The sequence below is a fragment of the Alosa pseudoharengus genome, unplaced genomic scaffold (genome assembly GCF_046254945.1).
Source record: "Alosa pseudoharengus isolate Yale_2024_CS ecotype anadromous, Long Island Sound unplaced genomic scaffold, YU_APseudo_1.1 YU_APseudo_1.1_scf_11, whole genome shotgun sequence".
NCBI classification, from domain to species: domain Eukaryota; kingdom Metazoa; phylum Chordata; class Actinopteri; order Clupeiformes; family Clupeidae; genus Alosa; species Alosa pseudoharengus.
Window position 1 is genome coordinate 26,535,065 of NW_027468576.1, and position 19,841 is coordinate 26,554,905.

Below are 19,841 nucleotides of genomic sequence, written 5' to 3' on the forward strand. Positions count from 1 at the left end.
CTATACTCTCAAACATGGGAATCTCCGGCTCTGCTCTCTCTTGGTTCTCATAGGACGCTCGTTTAATGTATCATGGCTTGGACAGCTGTCCGCACCTCACCATCTCACCACAGGGGTCCCCCAGGGCTCAGTGCTGGGCCCCCTTCTTTTTGCTATCTACACCACCTGTTTGGGACAGATTCGCATGGCTTCTCATACCACTGCTATGCAGACGACACACAGCTCTATCTGTCCTTTCCACCTGATGACTCCCTGGTCTTGGCACGGATCTCGGATTGCCAGCTAAACCTCTCAAAAACTGAACTCCTGGTCCTCCCAGCTAAACCTACTATAAATAATGACAGCAACATCAAAATTGACTCCCTGTCTGTTGCGCCCACCAGGACTGCAAGAAATGTAGGAGTTGTTCTTGACAACCAACTAACCTTCTCCGATCATGTTACCTCGGTCGCCCAGTTGTGCCGTTTTACAACGTACGGAAAATCAGGACTTACTTGACTCAAGATGCTACCCAACTCCTGGTACAGGCAGTAGCCATCTCACGCCCTCCTGACAGGTCTCCCAGCCTGCACAGTGAAACCCCTTCAGATTCAGAACGCAGCAGCCCGTCTGGTCTACACCCAACCCAAAAGGGCTCATGTTACACATGTTACCCCGCTGCTCATCCAGCTACACTGGCTACCTACTGTATGGCTGCTCGCATCGAATTCAAGTCTCTAACGCTTGCCTACAAAGTAGTCTCTGGTTCTGCTCCCACTTACTTGAATGCCCTCGTACAGGCATATGCTACCTCCAGACCGTTGTGCTCCACAGACGAACGACGTCTAGCTCTGCCACCGGTACGCTCAGGCCAATCCAAACTTTTTTCACCTGTTGTTCCTCGTTGGTGGAACTCACTACCAGTTCTTACTAGAGCAGGGACATCCCTTTCATTTACTTACAACTAGTCTTGCTGATCCTAGCACTTACCACCTGACTAGAACTGACTCTTGATTGTTTAAAAAACAACACTCACTGATGCACTTATTCACTGCACTCACAGCACTCACTGATGTACTTGTTTTTAATTGTCCTAGAATTGTTGAGAAAGTTGCTTTAAAAAGCTTAACCATATTGTTAGTGGCTTTGGTTAAAAATGTGTCAGCCAAATGTAATGCAATGTAATGTGATAGTGGTATGGTTACAGTAGCATGAACCAACCCATGAACTGCTTCGTTAACCTATAAGCTTGCTGTTGACTCCATCCCTTTCTTCTCGTGTAGGCCTAAAGCACCAGGGTAGAATTCAGCGGTAGAATGAAAACATTCTTTGACTGCCCTGGATTGCAGCTTTGCTGTGCTAGACACCGGGCTGTATTTTCGGTCACCAGCGCATGGCGTAAAGTTCGTTATTCACCGGCGCGAAGTTGAATTCGTTATTTTGCACCTTTATTTTTTAAGCATTGCGCCCAGGGGTGTGGCAATTAACAACCTAGGGAGGGACCTGGCGCATTGTCTAAAAATCGCTATCATACACCACCTAAACCTGGTCAGAAGTCAATGGCGAGTTGTTCATATGCTATTTTAAGAGCGCATGTCAACAGTCATATTGGCAGGTGCAAGCACCATCGTTCTATCATTCATGAACGCACACCAGCGCACGTCCATGCAAAGCATTACAAATTGCACGATTACAATGGTAAACATAATTAGAATAAAGATATTACGAAATACTGTACATCTCATGATGAGTAGTTATTCACCATCATTTGCAAATTGGTAATGACGGTTAAAAGTGATTAGGGGAGAGGCGAGAGACAAGTATGGAGCACAGCTGAAGACGCACTGTCACGAGATATAAGCAACTCCTCTGCAGGATAAATGTTGTTTTATTTAGTCATTTGAGCAACATTAGGGTAAGTGTTGCTTTTTCCAGCCTATGTTTTCTATGGTAACCCATTGTCAGTCAATAGTGAAAGTAACTGCATATAACTGTCTTGTCGTTGACTGACTCCTTGGTGAAGTTAGTTTCACTTTGCCAATGAGTTCAAATAATAGACGAGTGCAAATGCGTGAAGGCTATGCTAGGTTTTAGTAAAGCATGGTTTAAGAATGACTATTCCATACGGTCTTGCAAGCAGCCTCCTTCAAATGCGCCGTTGAATGCCAAAATACCGATGCATTTATTTGACATATCGCGCGTTGCACCGTTAAAGGGAATGACAGATGTCATTGTCATTGGTTTAAAATTATGTTACGCCCCAAACACACCCATATGACTGATTAAAAGACCTAGGAACACCTTGTTACGCCATGCGCTCCACTTTTGAGAACGAAACCCCTCCCAATGTGAACTGGACATCCTTCTAAATTTGAATAGACTTTTGACGAGTGACGATGCACTTTAGAATGTCATGATAGGGCCCACCGTGTTTATGACAGACCTTGTGTTGTTCAGCTGTGCAGCGCATCTCAAGGGAAAGCCTTGCCTGGAGGTAGCAGATGTTACCCATGTTCTGAGCAGTACTTACCTGCCTGATCTCCAGAGACTGCTCAAAACTCACACCCTGAGGCTCCTAGTAAGTCCCACTCAATTCCTCAGTTCAGCCATCATCTTGTTCTATTAAGGGCTCATTTCATGTGTTAATGTCCACCTATGGTCTATGTAAACCTTTTTTTTTAATTCACTGAGGCCAGAAAAGAGAATGCACACCCAAAAAGGCAGGTGCACAAAAAAGGCCAATGGAACAAAACTGGTCATACTGCTCCTCTCTTAGGAGAATATTTTTATAATATAAGTTTTGACCCTACTCACTTTTCATCAGACATTGAACAAGATCACTTACATGTCATCATACATACGCATGAGATGCATGCTTCATAAAGAATTATCTATATGTCTCTCAACTGCCTTTCAGGCAATGACAACAGAGAGCACTCTCAGCGTATCTATACACATGTGCCGGGTTTTAGTATGTCATGTTTTGAGGGCAGAGTTGTGCAGACGGCCTCAAATCTACAGCAATTGTGCTGCACTCTTGCTGAGAATGTGGTTGTGCAGAGAAAAATTTGTTTAATCCACCTAATTTGACATGTTAGCCTGTGAGAACATTTATTTTTAGATTTATAAAACATTGTCACAGAGCCATGAATATTGAGCTTAGACCATGAATTAAAAGCTGTGATGTAAAAATGCTAGGGTGCAGGTGGTAACTGAAAAAAAAAAAATATGCGATACAATGAAGGAACAGAATAGGCTTGATGTGGAGTGACCTACATATGTCTCCCTGCGGTGAGAAAAAAGTCCCACATTTTCACTGCTCTTTTTCTCTCTAAAATGAGTTGGTTGGGAATGTAAGAGAGGTAAAGTGGTAGACTCATGAGTTGATACAGCCTTGTCCCAGTTTCTATAAGTTACAAGAAAGTTTGCTCAGATAGTACATTTGGGAGGAGGGCGAGTCTCAGCATAGTCTGATATCAAATATGACAGCCCATGCAGGCAAGCTAAAACTGGAATGTCAGTGGCTCAAAAAGGTCTTTCAAAAGAGGAAATGGTTTGCCATAGTCCGCAACTAATTTATATGTCAAAGAGGATTGACAGTGCACATTTTGAGACATGTCTGAATCTTGCTCATGAAGTAAAGGGATACAATAGCACTCTCTTTCATTTGTATACAGGCTATATTCCATGAGAATTGATAAGCATGAACGTCATAATAATGATAATAATAATAATAATATTAATGTGTTTACCGAATACTTCTTGTTGCAAGCATGTTGAAATAATGTCTTATTTGAAATAATGAAATATTTCTTAAACGTTGCCAAAGTCTTTATTAGTAATGAGTTTAAAGTAATAATATTTACATTTGACTAGCATTTAAACATTCCACAGACAGAGCACGCTCTCGCGTTCGCACACACACACACCTGATGATAATATCTACATTCATTGATCAGTGTTTCAGTCTTTAATATGCACCTTAGTCAAGTCTTACATTGAATGCCTTAAGCAAATTGCACACATAATCCATACAATAACATTGTGGATGCTCTAACTTAAATGTACTAAATTGTTCCATAAATTCATTCTGATTGGTCGGGGGGGCATGGCTATTGACAAAAATAGTAATGATATCAAACTTAAATTGAATATTTGAACCAGCCAGAAATAATACTCATGCCACGTTGATTTCAGAAATGTAAATAATGTTAGTTTTTTTTATGAAATGATTAACATTTTACCCCCTGCTCAACCCCAGCCATTGATTGAATATTGGTTGACACAATTTATGGGTTGAAGTGTGGTTACAGATTTACAGAACTCTCCAAGGCCTCAAGAGACATACAAGTGAAGTCAAAAGGTTGACAAAAATGTAGCCTCTAAAATGTGCCTCTAAGCGCTAACATTAGTGTTGACTATTCTAACCATCACTGGTTACATTTTAGATTAGATTAGTATGTACTTGACAATTCACCAGCAGGTACAGGGTGGGCATTGACAAATGCTAATGATTGTGACATGCAACATCAAAAATGGTAAACAATCTGTGGCTTATGTGAAATGTGATTTGCAAATTGTTTTAATGAGGTAATGTAATGACTGTAATGTGAAGTGTAAGAATCTTGAAGGCATTCGAGAAAGCTATGCTGGCTTTCCCCAAGCTAACTGACCTGAATAGCACATAAATGAAAAAAAAAAAGGATTTTGGTGTTTAACAGTAGATATTCTGCCTGGAAACTCAGTATTGATATCTGGTTTGTGCAATCCAGAAAACATGCAGACTAGAAATAAACATTGATTGATCGAAGAACATCTGGCTAGGCTACTATATACAGGCACATTGTTTTATTTCATATGTAATAGGATGATTGTAACATATTTTTCATTTGTTTAGGCTCAAGCTATCAATAATTTATTAAGCAAGAAAAATATAGAAAAAGGTAGCCATGAATATAAAAAAACAGAGGAATGTCTTTGAAATATCTCCTCAGATGAGGCCTGTCCTTGACTGATGTATGTGTCTGCCAATTAGAAGGGAATGACGGCAGTTCTGTAGCCTGGAAAACCAGACCCAATATGAAAGATTAAGGGTCTGGCTACAAATGACGTAATGGCCCAACTCGATGGGCGGCACCAAGCACGCATTTGAGAATCTCACTGCACGCAATTGGATAACACTATACAGTCGATGTTAACTGACTGATTCCGGACTTCGACGCAATTGGATAGCACTACGTCTGTCATCTGTTTAGTTCACCCGTGGCCCGCCTATATCAGATACACAGATATGATTGGTTCCCCGCGATGCAAGGGGCAAAAGTTATGTGCATCATTACTCGTTGCCAGAGTCTCTCGCTGAGCAAATGCTTCTGCGAGAACTCTGGATTCCCAGGGTAGACTTTCTGTCCAGTCACCTTCTTTTGAACTCTGTCATTGTGCTTAGAATAGCTTAAAAAGAATAATCAAAAACATCATATCTGACTAAACTATGAAAGGCTGACCATACCATTAAAAGCAACACATTTAACAAAACCACTGAATTTGTTTGCACGTAACCTCTAAAATAAACAGTTACATTTAAATCAGTTGTTCTACTCTAAATGTGAAATCATCCAAAGATTCAGTTCACCTTTTTTCACAAAAAGATCGCTAAAAGGTACAATGTATGGTTGTGATGTTTCTTCTCTAAAATAAACTTGTCAGGATTCCTTGAAATGCATTTTCAGTACAGTCAACAATTAAATGAACATGGCACATGGATGCTGAATTTTGTTGTCCATCAGTGATATCCATGATACCTTGAAGCTTTTCCTCAAACTGACTTCCTTTGACAGTGTATATGAGTCTTATTAAGCAAGTCTTGATAGAGTTTGGATCGCAGAAATCGTGGATAAGAGTCTTTCTCCATCAGACTATACACTCTGGCTTGCACCAGATTGAGGCTGATTGGAGTTGGCTCTTGAAGACCTAGCTTGGTCTCCTCTCTTGTCCTGAAGTCAATATTTATCTGAAAATAGGCAGAGAAAAGGAAATGTAATATTCACTTGAATAATCTGTAAATTTACTGTGGCAACACTTTTCTTGACAGTATCGACATAAGAGTGACATGACACTGTCATGAACACATGACACTGTCATGACATATGAACTCTAACCCTAACCCTTATCCTAACCTCTAACCCTAATCTTAACCCTAACTCTAACCCTAAACCTAAACCTAAACCTAACCCTAATCCTAACCCTAAATTGACAAAAACCGAATGACACTTAATAACAGAAGTGTTGTGTTATGCCATAAATGTTTATGACTTGTTTATAATTATTATTAATTATTATTGTGTCATGTCACTCTTATGTCGATACTGTCAAGTAAAGTATAACCCTTACTGTTTTCATTCAGTAGAAATAGGGGCATTTTGAGTGAGTGACTTTCTGGTCTTTTATGTACAATGCAGTAGTGTACCTCTCTTGGTGCCTGAACATCGATGAACTCTTTGTAAATCTTCTCAGCTTTTGACATGAGTTTTGCAGGTGATTTGATCTTTTTATAGTCTTCACATGCCAGCCAGAACTCAATGTTCTCATCGCTGAACTCTGACTTAAGAAAGGTTCTGAAGGCCGTCAAGCCATCTAAAGCAAAACAAACTAATTGTTACGCAAATAACAAAAGCAGTCACATGCAACCCTGGAGAACGGAAATGCTCAACATATCATTTTAGATAGGTCCAGATAGGTGGGAAACAGTTGCTTCATTGACTTCAGTGGGATGCGTGGGCTTAGTAAAATAACAGGGAAGCCAGCCTACTAGAGCACTAGAACATAAACAAGCTTCCCCCAGTTCCTGAATGAGCTTGTTTTCCTCATTTATCATAATGAGAAATTAGCCTGTCGAGCACCAGTGATAACAAACCTGTCGAGGTCATGTTTTGGTTGAGAAAGGAGGACAGCGTGGTTCCTCCCCTAACCATGTTTACCTAGTGACAACATACTACTCCGTGATTTACTCATCATTTCCCATGGAGGAGTGAATGGAAAACTGCCTACAGGGCCTAGCCTTTTGTTATTATGACAACAATTACGTGGCAGAAATGTAAAATCACAAAGATTCCCCTTTCCAGTTTGTAACTGGGTTCTGGCTCCATTAGGATATATTCCATTCAGAATTTTATGTATACACCAAAGCAGGAAATAGCATAATAGACAGATATATATATACATTTTTCATTGATATGGATAAGTCTTGTATAGTGATATTCAACTAAATGTATTTAATGTTTCTGGAGAGCCTTGTGTAAAAGACCTTCAAAAGACCTTTACAAGGAGTACCTGAAACAGTACGTATCCAATGGCAATGGCATTGTTTGCAGAGCAGCCTGATTTGATATGATTAAATCACACAGAAATGGGTTGCGCTTGGGGGAAGGGCAGTTTAAATGTGAGGATGTGGCTCCTCGGCAGAATTCAATAAGAGACCAATTGAGAGGTGAGAACAAAGGCTATGTGTTCCTGCTGTGTCACTGGAACAAACAGTTCTACTTGTATCCAATGGCACCTTATACAATAACAGGATTTACCTTTCCTACTCGACACAAAATCCTCAAATCCTCACAATTTTACCTCAGAATCCAGAACATTGCACTTTAAAATACAGAGATGATGATGCTACAAAGAAAATATGTTTTGCATCCATGTACTATAGCTCAAATCAAATCAAATCTGTATTTCTTGCTTAAATGGTATCCACAGAATTTCTAACTCAATGTTTTTATAGATAATTTGCAACTCTAAATCATGAAGCCACTTTGCAGTGTTACAGTAGTTGTGAGATTACATTGGTCAGTGTGGCAAGACAATCAAACCTGTAAAACAGTCAATATAAACTGCATATCTAAAATCCTTTTTTTGTAATACCACAGGCACAACTCTCCTTCCACGAATACCCTTCAATGAGTGCTTCATGTTCCCTGGACCAGAGAGGTTTATTTTTGGTGTTTCATCACAGACCTCTGGTGTGATTTTGATAGAGGGGACATCTACAAGCTGTCCCTGTGGATGGCAATGACAGACCGAGCAAATTAAACCTGTCATTTAGTGTGTGATCTCCAAAGGTGGTCATAACCAACCATCTGACTCACATTGCTGTGAAGAATCCTCCATAACCAAGGCAAAGGCTCTTACATAACAAAACAAAGAGGTGATTTTTTATTCCCTCATGTGTTTTCTTTTAAAGGAATTATCCGGAGTAAAATGCACTTTAGATCAATTTACGGATCATTGGGAGTACATACGTTGAGTTGACATCAAAATCATGTAATTCGAATGTGTTTTGAGAAAGTTCGATTTTACCGTTTTTAGTCAAAACTCGTTAGCCTGGAAGTGACCAGGGCATGTCATTTCGCCGCTACAAAACGCTATTTTTATACCTCTTCTACAGTTCCAAACAACATTACACTTAGCCAAACCGAAGTATCCCGAGGTCTTTATGTGGTTAGATAGAGAGTCCAGAATGAATTTCATCAAGCCAGTACCTTTCTGGAAATGTTGCTGCTGCAGCTGCCATCTTTAGAGGAAAGTCCGTAGGAGTAGCGTTTTGTAGCGGCGAAATTACATGCCCTGGTCACTTCCAGGCTAATGAGTTTTGACTAAAAACGGTAAAATCGAACTTTCTCAAAACACATCCGATTGACATGATTTTGATGTCAACTCAACATATTTACTCCCAATCATCCGTAAATTGATCTAAAGTGCATTTTACTCCGGATAATTCCTTTAAGTTACAGCATAAAGCACCATTAGCCTAAGTGTTCCAGGACAATATGCATTCTCCAGGAAAATGAGGACAACCCAAGGGCCTTGAGACCTATATATCTGTTATGAAAACATATTTTGTAATGTATGTGTATGCCAACTCACACTTGTTAGACAGAAGAATGTCAAATGAATCAGCCCAGCTTGTGACTTCTTCAGTTGATAACCTGAGAGAGAATGAGACCCAAAAGATTAATATTTCCTTGAAAGCACATCAAACTGTAAAAAAATGGTTAAATGTTACGTAATATGTAGATACTGATAATCCTGTCTGATCACAGCAGGCACTCACTTTACACATTTAGCCGACCTGTCCTGTGCAGGTGGCAAGAATTCAGAGAAATCATTACAGGAGTCCGACTTATTGGATAGGCAGCCTAGCCTGGTTTTCATGGTGAGTGATCTGAAAGAAGACAGAATAGATATGTACAGTAGGTTTGTTTTTCCCAATGAAATATCAAAAGGCATATGGAACCTCTCTCTTTTTGTCTCTACATTTTTTGGGTGACTTGACATATCAGATAGATAGATGATAGATAGATAGATAGATAGATAGATAGATACTTTATTGATCCCCAAGGGAAAATTCAAGGTCTCAGTAGCAAACAGACATCACACACAACAGAAAGTTACAGCAGAAAGGGTAAATATAAGTATATACACATAACAAAACTCCACTGTACAATAGAGACAGTAAGATAAGACTAACAAAACTAGAAGATAAAACTAACAAAACTAAATATACTATATAAATTAAATTAAAAAAAATCCACAGTGTGCCTGAGGATGATCAAGCATGAGTCGCTTCCAGTGACAGGGCCGGGACTGACCTGTAGTTCTGTGTGCATGGTAAGGTGCTCAAGAGAGTGAGTGTCATGGTGAAGGTGCAAAAAGCAGTCTAACAGTGCAAGAATAAGGTCTAGAGACCAGCATAAATAATATGGACAAATAAGAGAGTAATGTATAATGTAATGTATAATAGAAGGTAATATAAAAACTATGTAAAAAATATGTCAGTGCAAGAATAGGTTGAGGTAATAGGGTTACAGCCATTCAGTATTGTAGCAGAAGCCATTGGTCATGTGTGCTAATATAGCATGAAAAACAGTGTAGCAGTAAAACAGTAGTAAGACATTAAGTTGTGGACAGTAGTAACACAGTAGTGGGCAGTCAGTACTCAAACATGGAGAGGGTGGAGAGCTTGCAACTTGCATAAATGCAAAAAAATATGAAAGTGCTAAGCTGTGACTCCAGGGTATACCTGGGTTCAAGTAATCCCACATCACCACATCTAAGGACATTTGTGACCTGATGTGTGATCATGTACCCATCATGTGCAATTTTATATATAGTGCCAAAACAATTGGCAAAAAAATGAAATTGTGAATTGACAAGGTATTAACACCTCCTAACAGAGCCTGGACCCCCTAGTGTATGTGTGGGTCCATCTTGCTCATCCAGTCAGCATTTTTGACTTCATCCCCAACAATTTTATTCAAACCACAACCCAAATAAAATATAGTGAAAATATAGCATTTCACTTTCACTGAATGTATCTTCCATTCCAACCTAAATGAAAAATATACCAAAATATATGAATGTCAGCAATCACAGAACATGGTACTTCTTGTCTGTCAGATCCAGCAGTACTGTTACCTAACAGGTTTTCTGAACAACTTTGGTCAGAGGAGGTCATGCATGCCTCAACTACTTACGGCACAAAGAGCTACACAGTGAGCTCAACAAATCAATTTCAAGCGTAGCCTACAGTACACTCAAACAGGGAACATTGCATGAAAATTTTCTTTTAAAATTAACAAAATGGACACTATAAAATAATATCTTTATTTTTCAAGACCGCCTTTTCAAGCAAGCTTGGGAGCTTGCCACAGTCCTTCCTATGCAGGGCTATACATGGGTAAATGGGAACATGATTTTGTGTTTAATTCTACAAAAAATTCTTATTTGAACAAAATAATCTATTATGGGAGATATATTGATGATGTATTTTTACTGTGGGATGGATCTGAAACTGAACTATTGTCTTTCCATGCTTACCTCAATCAGTCCCTCCAGGTATTCCCGATGTTGCGATCGCAACAATTAACGCAAATTCAGCAAATCCTCGTGAATTCTGGGCGACCTCGCAATTTTGTCCAAACACTGCAACTTTTTCGCAAATTTGACCAATCATCATGGTTTCCCCGTGAAATTTCACCTACCACAACAGTCCCTCGCGCAGAATATTGAGTCAGATGCCACACTCACTTCTGCAGACACCAGAGACTGCCCTATAACTTGTTCACTCCTCTGCAGTTTTGATGACAATAAATGGAAGGCTAACGTTAATGATCTGCTTTACTTGCATCTCTCAACCTGGTGTTGCTAACCTGCCTAGGCTATGAAAGTAAGTTAATTAAGGCCTACTTGGTTTACTGACATTTGAGTAGCTACAATATGCAACCCATTGGCAAACGTTTACACCTGGAGATGTCCTTTTAGCTCATGTCATGTTTGCTAGCTTGTGGGCTCAGTTTGTGTAGTGCTACCATGATCATAGAAATTAATAACATTGGAAGAAATTTACCTTTTCTATGATCCAACATTGATTTCATACGAGTTCTTTTTTAACATTTATTTTAACTAATGACATAGAAAACATCCCGAATTCCATCTACATATTGTAATGCACTAAGGAAAAAGTTATTTCCAGTCGTAGTCGAACACAGTGAGATGCAAGCGTTCCAATCCACTTAAAAATGTTATTACTCACGTCTTACTAACCTTAATTACCCTCAATTAAAAAATAATTTTACAACTATTTTTTGCAATTTTCACTAACTCACGCAATTTCTTCGCAACAAACAGCTAAAAACACCACAACTTCCATGCAATTTTTTAGAAAAGTTGTCACGAAATCAGGCATTTTAGATGCAACAATCACAAAAAATCCTCGCGAAATCCTGGAGGGACTGCTCAATGGCATCAATGAAAACATCAAACTGTCTCTGGAGTTTGACAAACAAAGCATTTGCTTTCTGGATTTAGAAATAAAAAAGGTTTGTTACATTCCACCATCTATAGAAAACCTACCTCTCGCAACACTGTTTTGCATGCAAAAAGCTTCCATCCTAGACATTTAAAGGATAACATACCCTACGGTCAATTCCAGAGACTGAAAAGAATTTGTGATGAAACTGATTCTTTGAGGTAAAGGCAAATGAAATGGAAAATAGATTTATTCAAAGAGGTTACAAAAAGAAAACCATCCAGAGTGCTAAGCACAGAGCTGAGAACCTAGACCGACAATCCCTGTTAAGAAGTGGAAAGTCCAGACAAAGTTCTGGGAGAGTTTTCTTTTCCACAAGGTTTAGCACTGAAGCAAATCACATTAAAAGCATAATCAGAAAAAACTGGAATTTATTACAGTGTGACGCTTCTCTGAGAAATGTTTTTCAAGAGCCTCCTGTTCTCAGTTTTAAAAGGGCTCCTACCTTAAATGACAAACTTGCACAGCTATCTACCACCACCCTCTAAAAACACTTGGCTGTCAAATAAACCACAGGGTAGCTTCAAATGTGGTCATTGTAATCACTGCCCTACTGTAGTTAAAGGTAAAATATTTGAAGATATACATAGTCAAAGAACACATGAGATGCAGCTTTTTATTAATTGTAAAACAACATTTGTGATTTATAAACTGGAATGTCCCCTCTGTAATGTTTTTTACATCGGCAGAACCAAACGAAGGTTACAAGATAGAGTCTCAGAGCACAAATATGCGATAAGAACAAAAAATGAGAACTATCCAATGGCTCGTCATTTCAAAGACCAGCACAATAGTGACCCTGCTATTTTAAGAGGTATAGATCATATACCACAAACAATGAGAGGGGGTGATAGATTAAAAACAATTAAACCAGTGAGAGAGCTACTGGATTTTTAAATTAAAAGCTACTTTATATCCAGGTTTAAATGATGAGTTGGAATATTGCCATTTCCTGTAAACACAAATGTTATATTGTTGTATATGTGTATTGCATGCATGTTTTTTGTTCTCTAAATACTCTTTTATGTCTGTAGTACGGTGGCCCTGAGGTGCAAACCACAACCGCAAATCGAAAACCACAAACACAAATCGAAAACCACAAACACAAATTGAAAACCACAACGACAAATCAAAAACCACAACGACAAAGTAAAAACCACAACGGCAAATTAAAAAACACAACGGCAAATAAAAAAAACACAACGGCAAATCACAAACCACAATGACATTAACAAAATCACAACGACATTAACAAAACCGGAAGTAGGTGGCGGTAAAGCACCTAAAAGCTGTTTGCCAACCGCGAAAGAAAAAAGAAGAAGAAGAAAACAGGAAGTAGTCGATGGCCGCGCCTTTTAAAATGTGTTTTTGGCATAGACAGTAAAAGATAGGTTTTTGGACTACCAGCTTGGAGGAGCTACTCACATCTCTTGTACAAATTATACAGATGTAAGTTCATAATGTTTGATAATAAAGAGGTTGAAGATTTATCCGACGTCTGATTTTGTTTATTTGTCAGTATGTTATGTCAGTAACGTTAGGCTAGCGTGTAGGCCATACATGGGCCACATCCGGCCCGTGGGCTTTCCCTGACCGGCCCGCGTAAGGTCCGTGAAAGAACAATAGTCAAGAGCCTGGCATAGAGATAATGCATGCAAATCAATATCGTTGTTTTTATTTTCAAAGCGACTGCTATTTGTACGCCCATACATTTGTGCGTGGATGCATACGACGTAAACACCCTCACTGATGTGCTGGTGAATAGAATTTATGCTTCTGCGTCGACACAATGCAGTTGCCTTTACGTCGGCGTAAACCTTTCAAAGTTGTGTGTCTCTTATGTCTGCGTCGCTCACCACCGCAAAGGTTGTTAGAACGAACTCCTACTGCTGCTCGTTGGCGATACGAAGTGTTAATTTCAAAACGTTACTGGCAGATAGACAGTTTACAATCGGATAACCCCGTAATTGTAACCAAAATATGTCTGAGTTTATGCAAACTATGATGCTACTACCCACAGGTTGCTTGAAGCAGCCGGCTCAACACACAGAGCGAGTTCACCAATCACAGTTATGTGCATAAAGTTAAAGCAAAAAACATAGCCTACATTTTTAAAATAGTTTTCTTTGTGCATGTTGATTAACTAATGACAGCCTACTATTGTCTGCTCCACATTTTCGTAGTCTAATTCTGCATAGAGTTAATTTAATGATGGTAATGATTTAATGATGAAATATTGCTGAGTGTTGATGCAATGGTGGCACAGGCCTATCGGTTGTACTGACTCCTTCACATTTTCATGACCTAGCCTAATTATATAGATATTGTAGTACTTTTTTATATCAGTCTTTGAAAACTGAAAAAAATGTCAATGTCAAAAAATAATTTTTGAGAATGAGGATTAAATACTGGACATAGATTAAATATTGCTGTTTTTCCTTTGTCTCCCTCACATTTTCATCTGTTCTTACGACTAGTAAACAAAACCATATGATTTACTTAATGTTATACAAGAACAGAATAGAATTGAACAGAATTGAGTTCAGACTTGAGTTCGGTATTTTGAGTACGGCCCTCCTCAACAGTCCCAGTTTGTCATGTGGCCCCTTGGGGAAATGAGTTGCCCACCCCTGGTGTAGGCTTACTTGTTTACTATTAGCTGCTATTGTAGCTAGTAGCTGCTAGCTCTAATGGGTGACTTTTACCAGCCAGTTTTAAGGAAAGCAGTGCGCTCTTTATGTTTTTTCCCCCCTAGCCTTAATGTCTTTCCCCCAGATACATATAAAACGTCATTCCCTGATAGTATGTCTGTGATTAGTGGGTAAACAAGTGGCATTCTATTCTAAATGCCGGTATGGATAGGCCTAGCCTACAACTACTAGTCAAGCAGATTGCTGTCAAGATTGATACCAGGAACAATCGAATCTTGTAAATCAGTGTTTCTCAACCTTTTTTGTGCCACGGCACACTTTTGACACTTAAAATGTCCCACGGCACACTAACATCCTGTGTGAAGAAAAAATGTGAAGAAAAAATAAACATACCATAGCCTAAAATTTCAAATAATACACAGATATGGCTTTATTATGGCTTCTATGCAAGACTGACCTGCTCAATAAAACAAGCGCCCTCTGTTTCATTTATAGGTGACTATATCTAATTTAATTGATGAACTGGATATGTGATGATTCTGTGAATACTGGATATGGGGCCCCCATTGTACAATGCCTGCTTACCACAAATAGTGCAATCACACAATCAATGAGAGCATGTGGTTATAAATTCTTTGATGCAACAGTTGCTTTTCTGGACCAGTGAGTGACATTTGGGTAATTTTCTGCGGCACACCTGATGATCTCTCACAGCACACTAGTGTGCCCCGGCACAGTGGTTAAAAAAACACTGTTGTAAATGATATGATGGGTTCTTTTAATGATGTCATCAGCGATTCACGATAACTTTAGGTAACTTGTACTGTCAAATTGTCAGTCTGAGGTAAATTGGTAACCTAGAAGTGGAGACCGCAGTGACGACCCCAAATTGCCAAAGGTAAGTGGCATCTATTAAATGGAAATAATCTACAGATAGTGGTGGAATAGTTTACCGCTGTAATTGACATTGATTTATCCTTTTTTGCTATTCAAACATTTTGTAGATTTTTATTCACATCATTACTAGGTTGTTGCCTTTTCTATCCAGTTGGCAGTCCAGGATAAGAAATGGATAGAGACAAAGAAAGCATAGCCTACAAGTGCAAACGGAAATGTAGTGTGTGAAGTTCTTGGAATGGAAATAAATGTAACCACCTTCAACATACTTTTGAAGACATTATGTGTCAAGTGTGCAATAAATGTAGTGAATTTATTAAGGGAGTTTTTCGGTTAGTTAGTTAGTCGGTCATTCATTCAAAGTGCTTTCTCGTCTGTCTTCTTCAGTCACGATAGCCAGACTGCACTGGGTCAAATGTCAATATGAAAATGTGATTAATCGGCATTACATTTTTTAACACATTATTATTTCTGTAATTAATTAATCTAAATTAACATGTTTAAACACACACACTGAAGTTGAGTTGGATGTCTGTCTTGTGTTTTAAAAGAAATGATAGGCTAGGTCAGTGATCCTCACTATTTTTTTCACAAGAGCCACATTGGCAGTGCAAAATCAAAAGGAGAGCCACTTTTTACGACAACATACTAAGTCACCTTTGCAAATGTGCATTTCTACATATAAATTGGACATCCCACAAAAAAGAAATAACACAGCAAATACATTTTCATTTAAGACCAGATTTACTTTAATACTGGAATGAGCGGAAGCTGGCATGCATGTCCTTGACTTTCTTCATGTTGTATTTTTAGTGTAGTAGCAGGTTTGACAATACCCCCTTTAGGAAGCACCATTAAGGCTTAATAACTTCCTTTCACCTTCATTACTGTATTTGGGTGAAGGGGGAAGTATAATTCAGATGTTTGCGTTTTTGTAGTGCAGTATTGTATGTTTATGAAGCACATTTGAAAAAATGTATTGACTTACCACATACAGTGGGTCACATTTAGAAGTGGCCACTTCATTCGCGCTTTCTGTGATTCATGCAGCTGCGTGAAATGAATTACAACTTATCGCCACAAGGTGGCAGTTTAAGACCCCTGTAGCATTTGTAAACAGGGCAGCGGATTGCATTCAAAGGCGTTGCAGTGGCAGTGAGGTACTGTAAGCAGAACGAAACTTAAGATCACCTCGTTGAAGTCATACAGTAGACTAGGCTAAATCAGAGCCTGTTTTAGAATAGAATGCCACTTGTTTACCCACTAATCACAGACATACTATCAGGGAATGACGTTGTATATGTATCTTGGGAAAGACATAAAGAGTGCACTGCTTTCCTTAAAACAGGCTGGTAAGTCACCCATTAGAGCAGGGGTGTCAAACTCAAATTCACAGGGGGCCAAAATTAAGAACTGGGAGTATGTCGCGGGCCAAGCTCAACATTGAATAACCGATGTTTTTATTGAATTAAAACTGTATACACACACAAGAAAAAATAGAATGCAGGCATTTCTGAATATAGCCTAATAGAAATATATCTGAATAGAAAAAATATATTGGCCTATTTTTGCAGGTGAACTATAAAACATTTAACAACTATCAAAATTGTAATTGTAACTATTAACAGTTCATGACAGGGCACGTCATGAACTCATGACAGTTCACGTTCACGTCATGACAGTCACGTTCAATGTGGTGGCGTTTTATGTTGTACTCTTTAGTGACAGCTACGGTGAATCCACATACCAAGCAAACGGGGTTGTCCTTGAATAATATGAACATATAATCGTTTTCCCACCTACCTTGAAAGCTCCGATTATCAATCTTTCGCTTCGCCAGTTTGTCTGGTTGCATGGATACATGTTTTGTTTATGAACAGAAAAGGCGGCATTAACGATGCAACGCATTTTGGGATATGAAGTGTTATCGGTGTATGATACACTGTACAGTATGTAGCAACTTGATGGGCTGCGCTCATGCGCTGAATAGAATAGCGTGCTGGGCCAGCTCTAACGCGGATGCGCTGAAGAGAATACTGTCGGGCCAGCTCAGATATGGATGCGCTGTATAAACTATGCAGCGGGCCACTTCTAATACATATTGAATAATGACCTCGCGGGCCACAAATAAGCAGCCCGCGGGCCTGAGTTTGACATCCCTGCGTTAGAGCTACTAGCTACAATAGCGGCTAATAGTAAACAAGTAAGCCTACACGCTAGCCTAACGTTACTGACATAACATACTGACAAATAAACAAAATCAGACGTCGGATAAATCTTCAACCTCTTTATTATCATTTATTATCTTAATTATGAACTTACATCTGTATAATTTGTACAAGAGATGTGAGTAGCTCCTCCAAGCTGGTAGTCCAAAAACCTCTCTTTTACTGTCTAACGTTATGCCAAAAACACATTTTAAAAGGCGCGGCCATCGACTACTTCCTGTTTTCTTCTTCTTCTTTTTTCTTTCGCGGTTGGCAAACAGCTTTTAGGTGCTTTACCGCCACCTACTTCCGGTTTTGTTAATGTCGTTGTGATTTTGTTAATGTCATTGTGGTTTGTGATTTGCCGTTGTGTTTTTTTTATTTGCCGTTGTGTTTTTTAATTTGCCGTTGTGGTTTTTACTTTGTCGTTGTGGTTTTTGATTTGTCGTTGTGGTTTTCGATTAGTGTTTGTGGTTTTCGATTTGTGTTTGTGGTTTTCGATTTGCGGTTGTGGTTTTCGATTTGTGTTTGTGGTTTTCGATTTGCGGTTGTGGTTTGCACCTCAGGGCCACCGTACTGTAGAGACTGTGGAATGATGCCCCCTGCTGACCACCATAAATACCTGTTTGTTTTTCTGTGGGTTTACCTTTGTAAATTAGGGGTTTGCCATTAGCTAATTGGTCCCACCCACACACCTGAGAACACTCATGGAATTGATGTCTTTTATTTCAGTGTGCCACACAAGAGACTGCTCACTTCCTGACGAAGGCTTCATGCCGAAACGCGTCAAAGTGTTTTAATTATGTTGTGCCCATTAAAATAAAGGCATTTTAACTACAAAGAAGATGAGTGCCTTGGTATTCTACAATCTTTCTAAATTGCATGAAAATGTTTTGATGAGGTGAAATTGCCACACTGAAAAGGTGCTCATCGCAGAGGGACAGAACAGGTGCAAAACGGAGAACAGGTGACCCTGTATCTTAATATCATGGAGGAGGGGAACCTTTAAAGATCGCACTGTTTGCTTAAAATGGATAATTCTTTATTTATATTTGTCTAAATTTGTTTTGTTCACTGTGCATTGTGCATTTGTCCTGCTAAACCCCTACCAGGGGATGCACACTTGAATAGTACTTGACTCTGCATTTTAATTCATGACCATTCGTTTAATATTGGTGAAGAATGGTACTGGGATTTCAGAGGAAATGTAGTCCTTACACCGATAGTCAGAAATTCTGTCAAAGAATTTAAAAATTGATGCAACTCAAAATTATACATTATGATACATCATTATTATTTTCTCACCCTTGTACAAGGCAAAACCATCAACTAACATATTTAGTTGATTTAGTTTAATACAGTATTGTTTGTCCTTTTTTTTTAAATCTGGTGCAGCACAAAGAATGCTAAAATCTAATTTTATTTCTATATTGTGTAGGCAGTCTTTAAACTGTGGTACGGGGGGAAAATTCACCTTAAAATGGTGGGAAGCTGGATGGAGAGAGAATCTGGATGTTCTCATTATGATGCTCAGAGGGACATGGATGAATAAAGCTTTTTTCGCCTGCATTTAGCTATTTCTGAGGTTTATTGTATCCCATTATTATATTCCATATAAAAAAAACATATTTGCGTCTGGAACATACATATATACATATATATATATATATATATATATATATATATATATATATATATATATTATTATATAAGCATGACTCAGCACATATAGATATTTAATCAGATAAAAATAAATCCAGCCAGCAACAACATCATGCGTGTTTCGATGGTGCCTATATACTTCTTTTGCTTTCGGCTCTGGAGGCAGCACCCGGCACAAACACGTGCCATACTATTTATAAAATCCTCTGACAAATCCTTGTAGTCAGGAAGATGTCAGTTCATGTAGAGGCAGCCATGCAGAAGAAAAGAGGTCCTGGAGGGGTTGCTATAAAAAGGTCCTGAAATTTCTCACCCCATAAAATCTGGGAAGCCTCATGAAAAATTTAGAATAGTTTAGCATTCCCCCATCTTTTCCATTTTTTTTATATGTCTAAAGCCTGGCTGTCTGAAAGATGATAATTGTGAATTCTCTTTGATGTGGAATTTCGCATTGCAGATGCTTTACATCACGCTGGATGCTCATTTATTGGTTTCGCTCTACTTTTCATAGAGTGTTCCAGACGCAAATATGTTTTTTTATATGGAATATAATAATGGGATACAATAAACCTCAGAAATAGCTAA

General features: G+C 38.8%; 1 protein-coding gene across 2 annotated transcripts in view; it reads right to left on the reverse strand.

Moving 5' to 3' along the window:
• Positions 1–3,824: 3,824 nt before the first annotated feature.
• Positions 3,825–19,841, reverse strand: part of rgs8 (regulator of G protein signaling 8) — a 33,858-nt gene continuing 17,841 nt past the window's right edge. The window contains exons 1-5 of one of the 2 annotated variants that reach the window (XM_076278631.1): positions 10,849–11,020; positions 9,083–9,193; positions 8,896–8,957; positions 6,446–6,612; positions 3,825–5,989 (exon numbers count right to left, since the gene is read on the reverse strand). In XM_076278631.1, the coding sequence (XP_076134746.1) occupies positions 5,795–5,989; positions 6,446–6,612; positions 8,896–8,957; positions 9,083–9,183 (525 nt within the window). In that variant the 5' untranslated portion in view covers positions 9,184–9,193; positions 10,849–11,020 and the 3' untranslated portion in view covers positions 3,825–5,794. Of the gene's footprint in view, positions 5,990–6,445; positions 6,613–8,895; positions 8,958–9,082; positions 9,194–10,848; positions 11,021–19,841 lie in introns of those variants that run through there. The other variant, XM_076278632.1, reaches the window with a different exon arrangement.